Here is a 21,763-nt window from a genome sequence, read left to right as displayed (position 1 = left end):
AATGTTGTAACAAAGGTAATGATGGGCCTGACAGTTCAAAGGATGTTGATGTATGAGAAACTGACCCTTAGCTACCGAAGCGATGGGAGATCTATCATTGTGGCTACTAAGAACTGAGACGTACAGAACTTGAGGTAATCGTCCTTGAAGACTAAAAGAAAGAAGAAACAAAACAACGAAGTAGTCGGACTCCAGAACAAGATGTGGAACCCGCTGTCAAGATAAGAATGACTGATCAAGTATAATTCTGTGTATTTTGGATTAGGTAATGCTCTGTAGGTGCATAAATACATGTATGCGAACTCATGTAAGCTGTCACTCTCTGCGGAGGTGACCCAACGCTGCTGGACCTGAATAAAATCCTAGAGTAACCCACGACGGAGTTCGAGTCTCCTTTAACACCTGCCATGGGGCCCACACCCCCTCATCCCGCAGGCAGAGCGTTCAGCGGGAGTCTCTTGGGGGTGTCCAACCCCAGCTTCTGCCTCCCCTCCTGCTTGGAACCCCCCCTTACGTTGCACCCCCCCCCAGGAGAGGCCACCGTGCCCAGCACCTGGAACCAGTGACTCTGTGACATCAGCCCCGTTGCCGAGGGCACCGCGGGCAACAGGAGCACTGCGGGCACTGTGTCGGCTGCTGCGCTGGTGGTGAGGAGCCCTCCGGTCTTGCAGCTGCAGTGATGCATTCGCTTCCTTTCCTCGTCCTGCTGGCCACGTGCTGGGCTGCAGGCAGCACACGGGACAGCTGTGGGTGAGTGGCTCGAGGCTCTGGGAGGGAGCTCGGGCAACCCTTATGGGATTCACCGGAGGGTGCCCGCTTGTCCCCTTGTCCCCGCAGCTTCCCCCACGTGGGAGCCTCAGTTCCTTGCAGCACCCAGGCTGCTGGCACGGCCCATCCTCAGGGCTAACGCAGAAACAGGCTCAGATGGATGCGCCCCCCCAAGAGGGTTCCCTGGCCATGCTCTCCGGGCCTTGTGGGGAGGGAAGATGGCTGAGCTTCAGCCTGCACATCAGCAAGCCACAGAGCAGGATGGTAACGAGTTTCTGATTACAGAGGGACCTGCGGGCTCCGGCCCACGGCTTCTCAGCACGGCACGTCGCGCGTCGTCGGTGGCACAGACGCCCAGCCAGGCTCCTGGCCCTGGATTGTCAGCATCCAGGATCCCTGGGCGATAGGCACAGGACATATATGTGGAGGGTCCCTCATCAGCCCACAGTGGGTCCTCACAGCAGCCCACTGCTTCGTCGAGGCCAGGTAAGGAGGACCAGGGAACGGGGATATCCCCACGGCACTTGCAGATGCCCTGTCTGCGACACCGTGTGCTGCTCCCATACCGTTCCCTTGCAGTATGCCCAGTGCCTGGGCACTGCAGAGCCCCGCTCGGAGACTGCTCAGGAGAAGGCTGGGCTCGTGCCACTGCTTCCTAGCAGCCTCCAGCTTGACATGCCTCCAGCCAGAGGCATGCTAGGGCACTTGCACCCTCCACAGTGCTGCTTTCCCCTCTCCCTTGCCAAGCAGAAAGCAGAGAACTGCTGGGCTGCTGGGTGCATGGCTCCACTCCCTTTGATCCCTCTCTCGATCTGCCTTCCAGGTACATCACCATGTGGCGCGTGGTGATCGGAGCCACCCATTTGTCTCAGCTGGGCCCTGACACCCAAGTGCGCCATATTAAGCGGCTACTGGCTCACGAGCACTACACTAGTATCACAGAGGAGAATGACATTGCCTTGCTGGAATTGGACCAGCCTGTCCAGTGCAGCTACTCCATACAGCTTGCCTGCGTGCCTGACGCCTCGCTGAGAGTGTCAGAGCTGAAAAACTGCTACGTCAGCGGTTGGGGGTCCACAGCTGCAAGATGTGAGTTCCCAAAAAGTGCTCGGGTCCCGAGTGCAAGCCTGGCACGTTGGGGGAGATGGGCTGGGCTTCCTGACAGCAGAGGCGAGAGCCAGGGTCAGACTGCAGGGACATATGCCTGTAGAGAGATGGGCCTGGCACGCTACCCAAAGCAAGACAGAAATGAAACACTGGTACAATGCCTGTCATGATGCAAAGCCGAGCCCTAGGGAAAAGGGAGGTTCACCCAGGCAAGGGAGGAGAACTGGCAACGAGCTGCTGGGTGTTCATTCCTTTCTGTGCTCACAGCTGGAAGACCAACTGATGTCCTGCAGGAGGCCAAGGTCCGGCTCATCGACGTCAAACTCTGTAACAGCACCCGGTGGTACAGTGGGGCCGTCCACCCCCACAACCTGTGTGCTGGCTATCCGCAGGGCGGCATTGACACCTGCCAGGTAGGAGCGTGCGATGGCTTGTCCCCAGCAGCACAGACAGCCCTGTCACCACTGCCCAGACTCCGGCATGTGCTGTGACAGAGGAGGAGCCAGCCCCTGTGTTGCCACTGGCCACCCAACATCGCCTTAATCCTCTGGTCTCCACTGCAGGGCGACAGTGGTGGTCCTCTTGTTTGCAAAGATACCAGTGCTGACTACTTCTGGCTAGTTGGAGTCACCAGCTGGGGGAAAGGCTGTGCAAGAGCAAGACGGCCCGGAGTCTACACCTCCACTCAGCACTTTTACGACTGGATCTTGGTACAGATGGGGCTGCACCCAGCACTAACGGCTGCTCCAACACCACAGCCAGTCTTCACACCACAGCCAGTTTTCACTTCAACCCCCTTTCAGAAGCCAAGTCCCGTACCAACGCAAGAGAGCGGCTTTACATCCTGTCTATTTCCACGCCAGAAGCTGGTGGAATTCTTTAATCTGCTGCAGGAGCTCCTGCAGGTCCTAAGAGGAAAAAAGGCTTGAGTAGCCAGATGAATGGGATCCAGTGCAGGCTGCAGTGTACCATGACCATTCCCTTCTGGGGCAATGCCTGCTGATCCGATGGCAGCCTCAGTGTCAAAGGCCTCTTCTGTCCTGTCCCTGCTCACAAATGCTAGAGTACACACAAATGCTTAAGTTGCCTTAGTTCTTGAAATAAAGTTAACAGTTTTCACAGCTAACCATGCTCCAGTGCAATTCAGTCACCTGTGCAAAGCAAGGACTTCCATGGCTGGCTGGTCCCTGCCAAATGAGGCTGCAGGCAGCTAAGTGGGGCACAAAGGGAAGAGTTGCTCAAAAGGCCTGAATCCCTGTCTGGCCACAGAGGAGGGGGATGGTTCAGTGTAAGAAAGGAACATGGGTGATAGGGGGCAAGAGGTCTTGGGACAGCAGTTGGAAACACAAAGTGTCTTTGGCCGGCTACTGGGGGGATCCCTGTGTGTGTGTACAATGCACCAGTGAACTTCGGTGTGCCGGAGCAGAGACCCCCCTGTATCCTGGGGAGACGGCAGGGGCGGCCCCCCCGCCACCATGAAGATCTACGGTGGAGCAGACATTGATTTACAGCCTGTTGTTCCTGCTCAGCTGATCAAGGTTCTGTGCCCGAAGAAGGCCGGGATCTCATGGAAAAAGGTAGCCCCACTGCTGTAATTCAGTGCTGGGAGGATTGCAGCATGTGGGGGAGTCCCACGCCGCAGCAGCTCGGGAAGGGCTGCAGCCGTGGGAGAGAATCCAGTCGGAGGAAGTTAGGACCCGTGATGGAGCAGTGTGGGGAACGCTGCGGCCCATGGGAGGAATTCAAGTCAGAGAAAGTTTGTGGAGGACTGTCTCCTGTGAGAGGGGGACCACGATGGAGCAGGGGGTAACAAGTTTTGGACACTCCCCTCACCGAAGATGAAGGAAGTGGCAGCACTGACTGCACCCCCCATTCCCTGCCCCTGCGCCACTGGGGGAGGAGGTAGAGATACTGGACTCTCTCATGACACAGGAGATCTAGAAAGACCCAACGTTTGCACCAATGACTGGCTAAGGAGCTTGACATCCAGCCACAGATATTACATGGACTCGATTTCCAGAGTGTTGCTTGAGGAATCCATGCACACGCTGTGCTTATGAATCTAGGGAATGAAGTTGTGGTTCACTAGCAAACATCCAGTCCTGATCATATGGAAAGGCAGAAAAGGAGCGGCCTGTGTTCACATTTATGTAAGTGGTGGTTACAAAGACCTGGGTGCCGGTAAAGGCGTTACTCTGTCTATGTCAATCTGTTTTGCCGGTTGCATTATTGGTGTAAATCTGTGTGTGTGTGTCTGCATCTGGCTCTTTGGAATGCACCATAAGTCTTCTGAACACACACACACACGTGAGGACAGCAGCAGCCACAAGGCTGGGCTGGGAGAAGCCTCCTGGGAGCGAGAGTCCACTGGATTCAGCTCTAGCAGACCTGAAAGGAGAAATCCCCTGTGTTCAGAAGTCTACTGAATCTAGCTGCTCTGTAACAGAATGGGGAAGGAAACCCAAAGAAACTCTGCAGCAGAGATCACAGGGGTGGGCAGAGAGGCAGCACTGGCGAAGCTGTGAAAGCAATGGGGCGGGCTGGCAGTTGGGTTTGTACTGTATAGTAACTAGACTGCCTTATAACGAGAGTGCAGGAAGAATGCAAGCTCAAAGCTGTATAAAAAAAAATGATGTAGTGTTTGTTTTCTCCAGTATGTACCATTAAAGCATCTGAGCAGGACCCTTCTCTGCAGGTCCAAGAGTGTCCTAGCTCTCCTGGAATGCTTTGCCTTGATAACTAGCAACCATGGGGATGCTCTTGCCCTTTCTTTGACCGTGATGTGCAGTGGCCTGCACCAAGTCAAGGAAGGTCATGCCCAGACAGTCTCCCACAAGAAGGGGAGAGGCCCAGCTGCCCATCACCAGAGCTCTCGGGGCATGAGAAAAATCACTTTCCTCTCTGAAGACCAGCTCTAACTAGCCCCAGAAATCTAGAACAAAGGGAAAACACAGACTCAGGGTCCAGGGCTTAGACAGATGGGGGCTTCTCTTCTCTTTATCCGACAAATTCCCGCTCCTCTTCTGCAGGTCAGAGCTCTGGAGAGGAGCAGGACATGAAACTGCTGAGAAGCATGAAAGCAACAGCTACACTCTGCTGTGGTTCTTTCAAATTTGCTCTAGGGCAGCATGGGCTCTTCAGAGGGTCACCACCTCACCCCTTCCAACCTAGACACGAGCAGCACAGAAACCCCAGGCTGTCACCAGCAGAAGACAAATCTTTCCATGCCTGTAGAGTTTCACCCTTTGCCACAGGCTTTGCTCTGCCTGCGGGAAAAAAGAGCAGAGCTGCTAATCACTTAGGAGGAGTGCAGTAAGTAGAGCCTTTCTTACCTCCAGTTCTTCCATGACTTTGCCCATGAAATTCTCTTTGTAAGCATCTGCTGGTTTGATAGCATCATTGGAGAGCTGATGAGAAGGAGAATGCTTGTCACAAACTAAGGGGCACTGGGTTTCTCTAGCATATGGAAACTGTTCCCACATCCCAAGAAAAAAAAAAAAAAAAAAAAAGAAATGAACACCTCTGCAACTACCTATAGCTACCAGGACTTCGTGAGTAGCCAAACAGACATACTAGCCCATTTTCTGCTCTGTGCCTACAGCAGTCCCCGTGTCCTTGGACTGTATAGGGGTCTCATGCCTGTTGGGCCAAATAGATATGTTTTACCTTCACTACATTGGCGCCACCTGCGGCAAACACAAAGTAAGAGCGCAAACAGACTCCTGGGCAAAGCTGAAGCTTTTCTGGGTCACCTGCCTATCAGCTGGGGGCAAAAAAAGGAGAAGTGCTCAGTAAGACATCACCGTAGGCAGAATGCCAACATATTCAGGAGTGGTGGAACACTTGGAGCCCAGAGCCCGATTTAGCTGTCAAAGGCTCCTCACTGTAGTACAAGGCTAGGAGAGTCTTCCCCAAAAGCTATAGGGTTTTAAAAGCAACAGCATCAGCAAGCCATTGATAAGAAGATACAAAAAGAAAAGAGTTCTTGTTGGTTTACCCATGGTACATTACAGATGGATTCTGATGTGCTGTAAATGAGCAATGCTTTGCAGTTATCAATGCATTTGCTGTGCAGCAACTATGAATGTTTTCCAGGCACATCCCTATGATTTTTCCCGTGTGTCCACATGACCTAGACATCATTGCCAGTACTAGTCATGCCTCTCCCTCCAGTTTGGCCTTTTTAACTAGAGGTCCCCACTGCCCTTATTCCCTGTTACCTATATTCCTGTGAGTCAAGGGCATGTTCACAGTATACAAATGACTCGGCTGTTACGTATTTTTACTTAGCAGGCAGTTAGGTCCAGCTACCCCAACCTCAGTAGGACAGAGGCTTTATTTCAGTTTTAGAACAAATCTACTGCATCTTTACAGGACGTGCTGGCACAGCAGTAACAGCTCAAAGTTTGGATAGGCAGATAGCCTGTGTGCCAGCACAGGAAGATGACTCCAGATGATCCACCCGTTCCCACAGACACCACAGCTGAAGTAGTTCAGATTCCAGCTGCTTACCAGTGAGCCCTGCCGAGGCAGATGCTCTCCACCTCTCTGCAGGAACTTGGATCAACTGTTCTGCAGCCTGGGCCTGTTCATTCCCTAGTCCAGGTGGAATACAGCAAATGAAGGCAAGGCAGAGGACTCTCGGAGCAGTGTCCAATCACACATAGAACACTAAGAGACGGATTCATCTACACAGAGGTTCTGTCTACAATAGGACTGCCAATACCAAGTCCATTTGCCTCAGATTTCCTGTACAGCCTGTGCAATCAATGCATTCAAGGCTGACCTGACACATCCTAGAGGAAAGGCTTTTATTAGGTAAGCTCAATCATGCATAAACCCCACCCCTGAACCAAATGAACTTCCCTTGACTACAGTGGGAGCCCAGATATCTCATTCAGGTGGACACACCCAGTCATAGCTGCAATGATTTCTACCATGAATGTCAGCAAGGAAGCCCATGTCTGACAAGGTACTTGACAGAGAATAGCAGGAGGCTGGTCCTGAGGGCATCTGTTCCCCCGTAGATGCTGAGCAGAAAGCTGATACATTATGGGCTCTCACAGGATGCAGGAGACAGATCACAGCCCAAATGACAGCTAAACACACCCAACTACACAGGTTTTATCTGGTGAGAGAAAAACGAACAATATAGGAAAGCTTTTTAAACCACAGGAGAAGACAAGACATAGAAGTTGGTGTAATCAAGAATAAAAAGTAACATACAGGCCACATGTCAGCTGGGACTATTATTAGCTAAAATTCCCTCAGCTAAGAGCTGCGACACTACCCTTACTATGCTACAAGCATGCGTGCTCTGGAACCTGTCCTGTCCAGATGCACCCCAGCAGTCTGTACAACACACACACACACAAAAAAAATTAGAATGACACAATTTCCCAAGTCCTGTTTTCCTCGCAGTTGAAACCCGGGACACAAATCTCAGTCCATCTAGTCAGGGTGACGAATTAGGTTTCACCTCACTAGTCTGAAACGTTCCAGGGCTGAGACCGTGCAAAACTAGGACCTTTTCTTAGCTAGGTTTAGCTATGAGTTCTGCAGACACTGAACACTGATATAACCATATTAATAAAAGAGAAGTCATCAGTAGACGTGACTTATAAAGGACAGTAAGACAAAGCTAGTCAGAAGTGCAAAAAGTGGTAACAACATATGGTACTTTGTCACTAGAGACGACAACAGGAAACAAAATCTAAACATCTTGAAACAGCTTGATTTCTGACACAGTGATAAACAGCCAGGTGCCTGCCACGGGAAATGTTCCATCTCCTTTCGCAGACAAGAATGGCCTTGGGAGGGGAAGCATTCCTCCAAACTGCCCAGGCAGGGGAAGGGAAGGTGATCTCCACTGCAGTGTTCATTCTCTTCAGGTCCCATCAAAGCACACTGGGATTTTGACCAGTTAAGGTAAAAAGCTGTGATTCATGGTATTCTTCTTGTGGTCCTCAGAATCCTGACCCTGTGGTCAAGCCAAGTTATATTTTCACCTTTCCCCAGACTATTCATCCAACCCCAGAATACTAATTCAGTGCAACAAACTCTAGGTATTACCTTATTCATTTAGACTGACAAAATGATAGGACTTAGAGATACAGAATCAAGCCACAGGACAAAAGAACCCAGTCATTAGGAGATGCTAATCCCCTTGAGCAAACAGCAGATTGAAAAAAAAAACCTGCACAGTTCCCAGTTGCTTTTTGTCCTCTCACGGTTTTAGTAGATCCCCTTTCTTCAATTACAGACAGCAGACACCATTTTCAAAGTATCACAAGCACCATACATTTCAAGAACTGTTTCACCTGTAAATACATTCTCTACTCTATACAGTATTGGCTGCTAAAGTGCCATGTAGCACCTTGATGCTGATACCTTGCTGCTAAGGAGCATAAACTGCACTTTGTCTTGTTAGGAAGTGTGGAAAACCAGAAGGAATTTTTCAGTCCTCTATATTTACCCATATTTAAAATATCTAAACATGGCCTGAAACTGCCTTTATTTCCCCCTCTCCACCCCATGTGGGTTGCGTTCTAACAAAACTACTGTAATGCAATTTTCCCCTCTCTAAGTACCAAGCACTGCTCTAATAAAACAGTGACATAAAACCACGTGGTTTGCTAATTTGTGGCACAAAATAAAAGGCCAGCTGAGTCGCAAGACAGAACTGTCATTTGAAATGAGAGCATAGGACAACCCTAAGGTGATTTGAAATTCAGGTTTATATTAGGCCTCATTAAGCAGTTCAGAGAAATTAATACATCTTTTTATTGCATCTTTTTTAATTTTTACCTCATTACCTTTACAGAATGAGGTACAGAAATACACAAATAAAAATACAGTATTTCTAAAGCACAAAATATTTTGATATTACATTCTTTCAAGTCTTATCATCTCTTGGCTATGAAAGTGGAAAAGGCAAGAACCTTCACGGTTCATTAAAAAAACCCCAAACGACAAAACAATGATAAAAAAATCTGGCATATGAGTTGGATGTTGCTTCCGAAATAATTTCAAAGCAGGCAGTCCCAAATATTCAGATAATTAAGAAGCAAGCTGCCAGTTGCCTTTTAGATAAGGATTATATTTATCATAAGATTGAAGCCAACTTACTTTTACAAACTGTAGTTTAAAGACAGATTTGCTCTATTCTGTCACCTTGGACCCAGTTATCAGAGGATCTCCATGCTGTCTGCGATCTATTGCCGCAGCTGCTGAGCTGGTGGAAAAGGCAAAGAATATTGTGCTAGGCCATTATCTCGTAGTCGCTGTTCCCCATGAGCTTGAACTTTTACTAACTAAATATGCAGAAAAAGCACTTTCTGCACAAAGGACACACAGATATGAAATGATCCTTTTGCTAACGGAGAATGTCAAACTTGAGAGATCAAAGACTCTTAACCCTGCTACCTTACTCCCAGTGACTGAACCTGAAAGATCGCACGACTGTGTAGCTGTCTTGAAAACTATAAGCAAGACTAGAGAAGATTTGAGGGACACGCCGGTGGAACACCCTGATTTGAATCTCTTTACTGACGGATCTTCCTTTTATCTTCACGGTAAGAGATTTACGGGCTTTGCAATAGCTACTGAAAAGTTTGTTCTCATCGCTGAACAACTTGCCACCGACATTAGGAGCTCAAGCTGCAGAATTGAGAGCACTAACCAAAGCAGCATTGTATGCTAAGAATAAACGAGTTAATATTTACACTGACTCGAAGTATGCCTATGGCATTTGTCATGCAGTCGGTGCATTGTGGAAAGAAAGAGGCTTTCTAACATCTGCAGGTAAAACCATTGCACATGGGTCTTTGATTAATGACTTGTTGTTGGCAATACAAGAGCCAAAGGAAGTTGCGGTAATTTATATACCTGCTCATACGAAGCGCACCGATCAGCTTGCGACAGGTAATGTTCTTGCAGATGCCGCAGCACGAGCCGCCGCTCCTAAAAATTACCCCACGACTGAAGTTGTGGTTGCTAATTTCTTTTCTATCCCAAACCCTGATACCCTTTATCATGATGTCCCGACCACCGAAATGGAAGAATGGAAGAAGATGCAAGCTGTGCAAGATAAAGGGATCTGGACCCTGAATGGTAAACCTCTATTGCCCAGAAGGTATGTACTGCCACTTGCCCGTTGGTACCATGAGAAGGGGCATGGAGGTCCCGAAGCAGTAGCCTCAAAGGTAACCCAGCTATGGGCAGCACCAGGAATCTCTTCAGCAGCTAAGAAACTGACTGAAGGATGTTCTTCGTGTAAGAGATATGGAGATATAAGGCCAAAAGTAACGCCAGGGAAGAGGCCGCCAGCAGTCTGTCCTTTTCAGAAACTTCAGATTGATTTTGCGGAAATGCCAGCCGCTCTCGGATAGAAATATTTGCTGGTAATAGTAGATCAACTCTCTGGGTGGGTAGAAGCTTTCCCGACCCGGAAGAACGATTCAAAAATAGTTGTAAAAATCTTGCTTAAGGAAATCGTTCCTCGATATGGCGTGCCTGAGGTGATAGACTCTGACCGTGGACCGCATTTTACAGCAGCTATTTTATTACAAGTTTATGTAACCCTAGACATCAAAGGACAGTTTCATACTCCGTATCACCCACCTTCATCAGGGCAAGTAGAAAGAATGAATAGAACAATTAAGGAGAAGTTAGCGAAAGTATGCAGTGAAACTGGATTAAAGTGGCCAGAGGCATTAAATTTAGTTTGATGGGATCTTAGAACTACTCCAAAGCAGCCGTTAGGAATTAGTCCAGCAGAGGTCCTATCTGGACGAATTTTAGCTGTACCTGGTTTGCATATTTCAGCAAAAACTGCACTACTGGATGGAGAGGAGAATGTCACTCAAGATTTATTATATTTACAAGATTCCTTTCAGAAAATTAGAAAATATGCATATTGGTACCAAGGTGCGACACCAGAAGTACAGGTTCATGATTCTAAGGTGGGAGATGAAGTGCTTGCTGGTAAAAACATTTAAACGAAAGAATAAGATGTTGCCAAAATGGGAAGTAAGCCATATGATGCAAATTGTGCAACGAGACAATGTATCATGGGGTGTTAGTGATTTATGGCAATGGGCTACTTCCTGGATTCCTGATTTTCCAACTTTAATCAAGAAGATTCTAATGGTAGTTGTTTTAGTCATAATCATTTGGATCATGGTAATGTTTGTGTGTCAGTGTTGTGTCTCGTGTTTATCTCGAATTCCCACCAGATCCTATTGTATCCGATAGGATAGCGAGTATCCTAAAAGAAAAGGGGGGACTGTTGGGAAAATGTTGCAATGCAGTGCTGCTGCACAAGCTGTTCTATCAGCTCTGTCCCCTGTATAGCCCCAGCCCAGGGCTGCAAGCACAGTCAACTGAATAGAGCATCAATAAAATGTTGTAACAAAGGTAATGATGGGCCTGACAGTTCAAAGGATGTTGATGTATGAGAAACTGACCCTTAGCTACCGAAGCGATGGGAGATCTATCATTGTGGCTACTAAGAACTGAGACGTACAGAACTTGAGGTAATCGTCCTTGAAGACTAAAAGAAAGAAGAAACAAAACAACGAAGTAGTCGGACTCCAGAACAAGATGTGGAACCCGCTGTCAAGATAAGAATGACTGATCAAGTATAATTCTGTGTATTTTGGATTAGGTAATGCTTTGTAGGTGCATAAATACATGTATGCGAACTCATGTAAGCTGTCACTCTCTGCGGAGGTGACCCAACGCTGCTGGACCTGAATAAAATCCTAGAGTAACCCACGACGGAGTTCGAGTCTCCTTTAACACCTGCCATGGGGCCCACACCCCCTCATCCCGCAGGCAGAGCGTTCAGCGGGAGTCTCTTGGGGGTGTCCAACCCCAGCTTCTGCCTCCCCTCCTGCTTGGAACCCCCCCTTACGTTGCACCCCCCCCCAGGAGAGGCCACCGTGCCCAGCACCTGGAACCAGTGACTCTGTGACATCAGCCCCGTTGCCGAGGGCACCGCGGGCAACAGGAGCACTGCGGGCACTGTGTCGGCTGCTGCGCTGGTGGTGAGGAGCCCTCCGGTCTTGCAGCTGCAGTGATGCATTCGCTTCCTTTCCTCGTCCTGCTGGCCACGTGCTGGGCTGCAGGCAGCACACGGGACAGCTGTGGGTGAGTGGCTCGAGGCTCTGGGAGGGAGCTCGGGCAACCCTTATGGGATTCACCGGAGGGTGCCCGCTTGTCCCCTTGTCCCCGCAGCTTCCCCCACGTGGGAGCCTCAGTTCCTTGCAGCACCCAGGCTGCTGGCACGGCCCATCCTCAGGGCTAACGCAGAAACAGGCTCAGATGGATGCGCCCCCCCAAGAGGGTTCCCTGGCCATGCTCTCCGGGCCTTGTGGGGAGGGAAGATGGCTGAGCTTCAGCCTGCACATCAGCAAGCCACAGAGCAGGATGGTAACGAGTTTCTGATTACAGAGGGACCTGCGGGCTCCGGCCCACGGCTTCTCAGCACGGCACGTCGCGCGTCGTCGGTGGCACAGACGCCCAGCCAGGCTCCTGGCCCTGGATTGTCAGCATCCAGGATCCCTGGGCGATAGGCACAGGACATATATGTGGAGGGTCCCTCATCAGCCCACAGTGGGTCCTCACAGCAGCCCACTGCTTCGTCGAGGCCAGGTAAGGAGGACCAGGGAACGGGGATATCCCCACGGCACTTGCAGATGCCCTGTCTGCGACACCGTGTGCTGCTCCCATACCGTTCCCTTGCAGTATGCCCAGTGCCTGGGCACTGCAGAGCCCCGCTCGGAGACTGCTCAGGAGAAGGCTGGGCTCGTGCCACTGCTTCCTAGCAGCCTCCAGCTTGACATGCCTCCAGCCAGAGGCATGCTAGGGCACTTGCACCCTCCACAGTGCTGCTTTCCCCTCTCCCTTGCCAAGCAGAAAGCAGAGAACTGCTGGGCTGCTGGGTGCATGGCTCCACTCCCTTTGATCCCTCTCTCGATCTGCCTTCCAGGTACATCACCATGTGGCGCGTGGTGATCGGAGCCACCCATTTGTCTCAGCTGGGCCCTGACACCCAAGTGCGCCATATTAAGCGGCTACTGGCTCACGAGCACTACACTAGTATCACAGAGGAGAATGACATTGCCTTGCTGGAATTGGACCAGCCTGTCCAGTGCAGCTACTCCATACAGCTTGCCTGCGTGCCTGACGCCTCGCTGAGAGTGTCAGAGCTGAAAAACTGCTACGTCAGCGGTTGGGGGTCCACAGCTGCAAGATGTGAGTTCCCAAAAAGTGCTCGGGTCCCGAGTGCAAGCCTGGCACGTTGGGGGAGATGGGCTGGGCTTCCTGACAGCAGAGGCGAGAGCCAGGGTCAGACTGCAGGGACATATGCCTGTAGAGAGATGGGCCTGGCACGCTACCCAAAGCAAGACAGAAATGAAACACTGGTACAATGCCTGTCATGATGCAAAGCCGAGCCCTAGGGAAAAGGGAGGTTCACCCAGGCAAGGGAGGAGAACTGGCAACGAGCTGCTGGGTGTTCATTCCTTTCTGTGCTCACAGCTGGAAGACCAACTGATGTCCTGCAGGAGGCCAAGGTCCGGCTCATCGACGTCAAACTCTGTAACAGCACCCGGTGGTACAGTGGGGCCGTCCACCCCCACAACCTGTGTGCTGGCTATCCGCAGGGCGGCATTGACACCTGCCAGGTAGGAGCGTGCGATGGCTTGTCCCCAGCAGCACAGACAGCCCTGTCACCACTGCCCAGACTCCGGCATGTGCTGTGACAGAGGAGGAGCCAGCCCCTGTGTTGCCACTGGCCACCCAACATCGCCTTAATCCTCTGGTCTCCACTGCAGGGCGACAGTGGTGGTCCTCTTGTTTGCAAAGATACCAGTGCTGACTACTTCTGGCTAGTTGGAGTCACCAGCTGGGGGAAAGGCTGTGCAAGAGCAAGACGGCCCGGAGTCTACACCTCCACTCAGCACTTTTACGACTGGATCTTGGTACAGATGGGGCTGCACCCAGCACTAACGGCTGCTCCAACACCACAGCCAGTCTTCACACCACAGCCAGTTTTCACTTCAACCCCCTTTCAGAAGCCAAGTCCAGTACCAACGCAAGAGAGCGGCTTTACATCCTGTCTATTTCCACGCCAGAAGCTGGTGGAATTCTTTAATCTGCTGCAGGAGCTCCTGCAGGTCCTAAGAGGAAAAAAGGCTTGAGTAGCCAGATGAATGGGATCCAGTGCAGGCTGCAGTGTACCATGACCATTCCCTTCTGGGGCAATGCCTGCTGATCCGATGGCAGCCTCAGTGTCAAAGGCCTCTTCTGTCCTGTCCCTGCTCACAAATGCTAGAGTACACACAAATGCTTAAGTTGCCTTAGTTCCTGAAATAAAGTTAACAGTTTTCACAGCTAACCATGCTCCAGTGCAATTCAGTCACCTGTGCAAAGCAAGGACTTCCATGGCTGGCTGGTCCCTGCCAAATGAGGCTGCAGGCAGCTAAGTGGGGCACAAAGGGAAGAGTTGCTCAAAAGGCCTGAATCCCTGTCTGGCCACAGAGGAGGGGGATGGTTCAGTGTAAGAAAGGAACATGGGTGATAGGGGGCAAGAGGTCTTGGGACAGCAGTTGGAAACACAAAGTGTCTTTGGCCGGCTACTGGGGGGATCCCTGTGTGTGTACAATGCACCAGTGAACCTCAGACTGGACTCTCTCATGACACAGGAGATCTAGAAAGACCCAACGTTTGCACCAATGACTGGCTAAGGAGCTTGACATCCAGCCACAGATATTACATGGACTCGATTTCCAGAGTGTTGCTTGAGGAATCCATGCACACGCTGTGCTTATGAATCTAGGGAATGAAGTTGTGGTTCACTAGCAAACATCCAGTCCTGATCATATGGAAAGGCAGAAAAGGAGCGGCCTGTGTTCACATTTATGTAAGTGGTGGTTACAAAGACCTGGGTGCCGGTAAAGGCGTTACTCTGTCTATGTCAATCTGTTTTGCCGGTTGCATTATTGGTGTAAATCTGTGTGTGTGTGTCTGCATCTGGCTCTTTGGAATGCACCATAAGTCTTCTGAACACACACACACACGTGAGGACAGCAGCAGCCACAAGGCTGGGCTGGGAGAAGCCTCCTGGGAGCGAGAGTCCACTGGATTCAGCTCTAGCAGACCTGAAAGGAGAAATCCCCTGTGTTCAGAAGTCTACTGAATCTAGCTGCTCTGTAACAGAATGGGGAAGGAAACCCAAAGAAACTCTGCAGCAGAGATCACAGGGGTGGGCAGAGAGGCAGCACTGGCGAAGCTGTGAAAGCAATGGGGCGGGCTGGCAGTTGGGTTTGTACTGTATAGTAACTAGACTGCCTTATAACGAAAGTGCAGGAAGAATGCAAGCTCAAAGCTGTATAAAAAAAAATGATGTAGTGTTTGTTTTCTCCAGTATGTACCATTAAAGCATCTGAGCAGGACCCTTCTCTGCAGGTCCAAGAGTGTCCTAGCTCTCCTGGAATGCTTTGCCTTGATAACTAGCAACCATGGGGATGCTCTTGCCCTTTCTTTGACCGTGATGTGCAGTGGCCTGCACCAAGTCAAGGAAGGTCATGCCCAGACAGTCTCCCACAAGAAGGGGAGAGGCCCAGCTGCCCATCACCAGAGCTCTCGGGGCATGAGAAAAATCACTTTCCTCTCTGAAGACCAGCTCTAACTAGCCCCAGAAATCTAGAACAAAGGGAAAACACAGACTCAGGGTCCAGGGCTTAGACAGATGGGGGCTTCTCTTCTCTTTATCCGACAAATTCCCGCTCCTCTTCTGCAGGTCAGAGCTCTGGAGAGGAGCAGGACATGAAACTGCTGAGAAGCATGAAAGCAACAGCTACACTCTGCTGTGGTTCTTTCAAATTTGCTCTAGGGCAGCATGGGCTCTTCAGAGGGTCACCACCTCACCCCTTCCAACCTAGACACGAGCAGCACAGAAACCCCAGGCTGTCACCAGCAGAAGACAAATCTTTCCATGCCTGTAGAGTTTCACCCTTTGCCACAGGCTTTGCTCTGCCTGCGGGAAAAAAGAGCAGAGCTGCTAATCACTTAGGAGGAGTGCAGTAAGTAGAGCCTTTCTTACCTCCAGTTCTTCCATGACTTTGCCCATGAAATTCTCTTTGTAAGCATCTGCTGGTTTGATAGCATCATTGGAGAGCTGATGAGAAGGAGAATGCTTGTCACAAACTAAGGGGCACTGGGTTTCTCTAGCATATGGAAACTGTTCCCACATCCCAAGAAAAAAAAAAAAAAAAAAAAGAAATGAACACCTCTGCAACTACCTATAGCTACCAGGACTTCGTGAGTAGCCAAACAGACATACTAGCCCATTTTCTGCTCTGTGCCTACAGCAGTCCCCGTGTCCTTGGACTGTATAGGGGTCTCATGCCTGTTGGGCCAAATAGATATGTTTTACCTTCACTACATTGGCGCCACCTGCGGCAAACACAAAGTAAGAGCGCAAACAGACTCCTGGGCAAAGCTGAAGCTTTTCTGGGTCACCTGCCTATCAGCTGGGGGCAAAAAAAGGAGAAGTGCTCAGTAAGACATCACCGTAGGCAGAATGCCAACATATTCAGGAGTGGTGGAACACTTGGAGCCCAGAGCCCGATTTAGCTGTCAAAGGCTCCTCACTGTAGTACAAGGCTAGGAGAGTCTTCCCCAAAAGCTATAGGGTTTTAAAAGCAACAGCATCAGCAAGCCATTGATAAGAAGATACAAAAAGAAAAGAGTTCTTGTTGGTTTACCCATGGTACATTACAGATGGATTCTGATGTGCTGTAAATGAGCAATGCTTTGCAGTTATCAATGCATTTGCTGTGCAGCAACTATGAATGTTTTCCAGGCACATCCCTATGATTTTTCCCGTGTGTCCACATGACCTAGACATCATTGCCAGTACTAGTCATGCCTCTCCCTCCAGTTTGGCCTTTTTAACTAGAGGTCCCCACTGCCCTTATTCCCTGTTACCTATATTCCTGTGAGTCAAGGGCATGTTCACAGTATACAAATGACTCGGCTGTTACGTATTTTTACTTAGCAGGCAGTTAGGTCCAGCTACCCCAACCTCAGTAGGACAGAGGCTTTATTTCAGTTTTAGAACAAATCTACTGCATCTTTACAGGATGTGCTGGCACAGCAGTAACAGCTCAAAGTTTGGATAGGCAGATAGCCTGTGTGCCAGCACAGGAAGATGACTCCAGATGATCCACCCGTTCCCACAGACACCACAGCTGAAGTAGTTCAGATTCCAGCTGCTTACCAGTGAGCCCTGCCGAGGCAGATGCTCTCCACCTCTCTGCAGGAACTTGGATCAACTGTTCTGCAGCCTGGGCCTGTTCATTCCCTAGTCCAGGTGGAATACAGCAAATGAAGGCAAGGCAGAGGACTCTCGGAGCAGTGTCCAATCACACATAGAACACTAAGAGACGGATTCATCTACGCAGAGGTTCTGTCTACAATAGGACTGCCAATACCAAGTCCATTTGCCTCAGACTTCCTGTACAGCCTGTGCAATCAATGCATTCAAGGCTGACCTGACACATCCTAGAGGAAAGGCTTTTATTAGGTAAGCTCAATCATGCCCTAAACCCCACCCCTGAACCAAATGAACTTCCCTTGACTACAGTGGGAGCCCAGATATCTCATTCAGGTGGACACACCCAGTCATAGCTGCAATGATTTCTACCATGAATGTCAGCAAGGAAGCCCATGTCTGACAAGGTACTTGACAGAGAATAGCAGGAGGCTGGTCCTGAGGGCATCTGTTCCCCCGTAGATGCTGAGCAGAAAGCTGATACATTATGGGCTCTCACAGGATGCAGGAGACAGATCACAGCCCAAATGACAGCTAAACACACCCAACTACACAGGTTTTATCTGGTGAGAGAAAAACGAGCAATATAGGAAAGCTTTTTAAACCACAGGAAAAGACAAGACATAGAAGTTGGTGTAATCAAGAATAAAAAGTAACATACAGGCCACATGTCAGCTGGGACTATTATTAGCTAAAATTCCCTCAGCTAAGAGCTGCGACACTACCCTTACTATGCTACAAGCATGCGTGCTCTGGAACCTGTCCTGTCCAGATGCACCCCAGCAGTCTGTACAACACACACACAAAAAAAAAATTAGAATGACACAATTTCCCAAGTCCTGTTTTCCTCGCAGTTGAAACCCGGGACACAAATCTCAGTCCATCTAGTCAGGGTGACGAACTTAGGTTTCACCTCACTAGTCTGAAACGTTCCAGGGCTGAGACCGTGCAAAACTAGGACCTTTTCTTAGCTAGGTTTAGCTATGAGTTCTGCAGACACTGAACACTGCTATAACCATATTAATAAAAGAGAAGTCATCAGTAGACGTGACTTATAAAGGACAGTAAGACAAAGCTAGTCAGAAGTGCAAAAAGTGGTAACAACATATGGTACTTTGTCACTAGAGACGACAACAGGAAACAAAATCTAAACATCTTGAAACAGCTTGATTTCTGACACAGTGATAAACAGCCAGGTGCCTGCCACGGGAAATGTTCCATCTCCTTTCGCAGACAAGAATGGCCTTGGGAGGGGAAGCATTCCTCCAAACTGCCCAGGCAGGGGAAGGGAAGGTGATCTCCACTGCAGTGTTCATTCTCTTCAGGTCCCATCAAAGCACACTGGGATTTTGACCAGTTAAGGTAAAAAGCTGTGATTCATGGTATTCTTCTTGTGGTCCTCAGAATCCTGACCCTGTGGTCAAGCCAAGTTATATTTTCACCTTTCCCCAGACTATTCATCCAACCCCAGAATACTAATTCAGTGCAACAAACTCTAGGTATTACCTTATTCATTTAGACTGACAAAATGATAGGACTTAGAGATACAGAATCAAGCCACAGGACAAAAGAACCCAGTCATTATGAGATGCTAATCCCCTTGAGCAAACAGCAGATTGAAAAAAAAACCCTGCACAGTTCCCAGTTGCTTTTTGTCCTTTCACGGTTTTAGTAGATCCCCTTTCTTCAATTACAGACAGCAGACACCATTTTCAAAGTATCACAAGCACCATACATTTCAAGAACTGTTTCACCTGTAAATACATTCTCTACTCTATACAGTATTGGCTGCTAAAGTGCCATGTAGCACCTTGATGCTGATACCTTGCTGCTAAGGAGCATAAACTGCACTTTGTCTTGTTAGGAAGTGTGGAAAACCAGAAGGAATTTTTCAGTCCTCTATATTTACCCATATTTAAAATATCTAAACATGGCCTGAAACTGCCTTTATTTCCCCCTCTCCACCCCATGTGGGTTGCGTTCTAACAAAACTACTGTAACGCAATTTTCCCCTCTCTAAGTACCAAGCACTGCTCTAATAAAACAGTGACATAAAACCACGTGGTTTGCTAATTTGTGGCACAAAATAAAAGGCCAGCTGAGTCGCAAGACAGAACTGTCATTTGAAATGAGAGCATAGGACAACCCTAAGGTGATTTGAAATTCAGGTTTATATTAGGCCTCATTAAGCAGTTCAGAGAAATTAATACATCTTTTTATTGCATCTTTTTTAATTTTTACCTCATTACCTTTACAGAATGAGGTACAGAAATACACAAATAAAAATACAGTATTTCTAAAGCACAAAATATTTTGATATTACATTCTTTCAAGTCTTATCATCTCTTGGCTATGAAAGTGGAAAAGGCAAGAACCTTCACGGTTCATTAAAAAAACCCCAAACGACAAAACAATGATAAAAAAGTCTGGCATATGAGTTGGATGTTGCTTCCGAAATAATTTCAAAGCAGGCAGTCCCAAATATTCAGATAATTAAGAAGCAAGCTGCCAGTTGCCTTTTAGATAAGGATTATATTTATCATAAGATTGAAGCCAACTTACTTTTACAAACTGTAGTTTAAAGACAGATTTGCTCTTTTTTATGGAGGTTCTGTTTATTCTTTCTTAGTCATTGCCTCTTATAATACCGGTCAACTCCTTAGTTTAGGGCTTAAGCCATGACCTTTATACAACACAGCAATAAAACATGCATTTGTAAATGCTTATGGCTTATCAACAGGGCCTCATTAGCGGAAATAATTTAATTTGTTCATTAGTCCCTAAAGAGCCATATGCACCTTCTCTGACAGCATAGGATTTGCTGACTGTGGTTTGTTCATTTGCAAAAAATTTCCACTCAGTATATTTATATAGTAACCATCACGGTCTAAAAATCAAATTTAAAGCAAAGCAAACCAAAATATTTTACTGAGATAAATGAGTGGGTTTTTGTTGGTGGTGGTGTTTGTTTGTTTTTGTGCGTGTTTCATCTGTTTTGTTTTGTTTTAAATTAACTTTTGGGAAGGTAACATGTAGAAAAAACAACTTTATATTCACCAGGAGATTTGGTGCTGTGAGGCTAAGCAAAAAGACATCTTGCCAAGCCCAGTGTAATAATTCTGCTTCCAGCTATTTCCACTGCCAGTGCTCTGCACTGAGCAAACAAGACAATTTTAAAACTTGCAGACTCGTTAATTAAATACCTATTGATGAAAAATACTGTGCATGCTTTCATTTTTACAAAACACAGAAAAGACTCAGTGCAGCAACTGAGCTTAAAGTCCCCAATTGAGTATACTGGCATTCACATACTGAATACTGGGCAGCACCTAAGTGAGCATAAATTCACTTAGATAGGATTTTCAAGTATTAAAAGCTAAAGGTTTTCAGTATTCATCTTCCTCTTTTCTTTGTGGTATGCTCAAAGGCAATCCTTGCATACTGTCCTCAGGTGCAAGGTCTGGAACCTTATGAATGGCAGCTGCATACATGCCCTTAAAAATACGATGGGGCGAAGCCCTCCTTTGCTGCTCTGTGCTGGCTTTCTGTCCAGGTAATAATATCATTACAAGGGCAGTAACCACGGCACTTCATTTGAGAAACAAGAGAGCAAGATAGGAGAAGGAGCAGCAGTTTAGCAAAACCAAGTTAAAATTAGTCTAAGAAAGACCGATCGCTGGAGCAAGGAGGCGGGAATAGACACACACTTTTAATATTTCTTGATCCATTTCTATGCAATTTAACAGAGGGCAGTCATCTGGAATGTATTAAATTTCCTTGATCTCTGAGAAAATCTGGCAGTAAACCAAGAGACATGAATTAGTACCACCTCTGAGCAGTGAAATCTGAGGTTAATGACTGTTTGCCAGTGGCCCAGCTGCCCCTCAGCCCCCAAGTCACCCAGGGCCAGGCAGAAATGCTGCTGGGGGTGACAGGGCAGGAAGGAACCTGAGGAAGGTATTGCAGGAAGGGTCAAAGGATGGAGGAAAACAGGAGCTGGCATTACTGTATTGGAAAGGGGAAGATCAGAGGGAATATGAGCAGAGAGACACTGGTGGAAGGGTTGCTGAGGGGATTAGGGATGGAGGACAGGAATCTGCAGACAGTGAAGCTTCATTAATTCCACTAATCACAGACTGATTTGTTTAGAGGAAAGTATTTTGGTTGCCCTACAAGGATGAGCATGTGTCTTAATATCTTCTGTAGGTGGAGTAACAGAGGAGCAGCCAATACTGAGAGCACTCTGTTCAGGCTCACTTCATAAATAGAAAAGTGATTCTGCATTCAACAAGAAGGCTAAAAACGGTATCCTGCTGTTCAGTGGAAGACAGAATCTAAATATCCTGTAACAGAATGTGGTACATCACCACTTGTCAGTCTTGACTTCCCTAATTTACACCAGTAAGCTCTTTCACAAGAATAAATCTTTTCAATTCAAGGCAGTAACTTCTGATTTACACCAGAGCAAATGGAAGTGCATGAAAGCATTCTTAATAAAATTCGTCATCTATTGTTAAATGCATTAATGGCAGGTATAATCATATG

At 48.2% G+C, this 21,763-nt stretch overlaps 2 protein-coding genes across 2 annotated transcripts; both read left to right on the top strand.

The window, feature by feature from the left end:
- Window positions 1–291: 291 nt before the first annotated feature.
- LOC116964185 (acrosin-like) lies at window positions 292–3,001 on the top strand. The gene is made up of 5 exons (XM_042800710.1): window positions 292–750; window positions 1,054–1,254; window positions 1,592–1,857; window positions 2,143–2,288; window positions 2,439–3,001. Exons 1-5 carry the CDS (start codon window positions 680–682, stop codon window positions 2,802–2,804), a joined length of 1,050 nt encoding a protein of 349 aa, XP_042656644.1. The 5' UTR covers window positions 292–679; the 3' UTR covers window positions 2,805–3,001.
- Window positions 3,002–11,262: 8,261 nt separating this feature from the next.
- Window positions 11,263–15,341, top strand: LOC122154135 (acrosin-like). Its single transcript, XM_042800708.1, has 5 exons — window positions 11,263–12,027; window positions 12,331–12,531; window positions 12,869–13,134; window positions 13,420–13,565; window positions 13,716–15,341. Exons 1-5 carry the CDS (start codon window positions 11,957–11,959, stop codon window positions 14,079–14,081), a joined length of 1,050 nt encoding a protein of 349 aa, XP_042656642.1. The 5' UTR covers window positions 11,263–11,956; the 3' UTR covers window positions 14,082–15,341.
- The last annotated feature ends 6,422 nt before the right edge of the window (window positions 15,342–21,763 follow it).

This window comes from Tyto alba, unplaced genomic scaffold, assembly GCF_018691265.1.
Source record: "Tyto alba isolate M040663 unplaced genomic scaffold, T.alba_DEE_v4.0 Super-Scaffold_32, whole genome shotgun sequence".
NCBI lineage: Eukaryota > Metazoa > Chordata > Aves > Strigiformes > Tytonidae > Tyto > Tyto alba.
The sequence above is the reverse complement of the archived record's forward strand: the minus strand, read 5'-3'. Positions and strand labels throughout refer to the sequence as shown.

Coding starts and splice junctions, on each gene's coding strand:
- LOC116964185 (XM_042800710.1), top strand. CDS start 680: ATGCATTCGCTTCCTTTCCTCGTCCTGCTGGCCACGTGCTGGGCTGCA. Junction 1,858..2,142: donor GGGGTCCACAGCTGCAAGAT/GTGAGTTCCCAA, acceptor CTGTGCTCACAG/CTGGAAGACCAACTGATGTC. Junction 2,289..2,438: donor GCGGCATTGACACCTGCCAG/GTAGGAGCGTGC, acceptor TCTCCACTGCAG/GGCGACAGTGGTGGTCCTCT.
- LOC122154135 (XM_042800708.1), top strand. CDS start 11,957: ATGCATTCGCTTCCTTTCCTCGTCCTGCTGGCCACGTGCTGGGCTGCA. Junction 12,028..12,330: donor AGCACACGGGACAGCTGTGG/GTGAGTGGCTCG, acceptor TTCTGATTACAG/AGGGACCTGCGGGCTCCGGC. Junction 13,566..13,715: donor GCGGCATTGACACCTGCCAG/GTAGGAGCGTGC, acceptor TCTCCACTGCAG/GGCGACAGTGGTGGTCCTCT.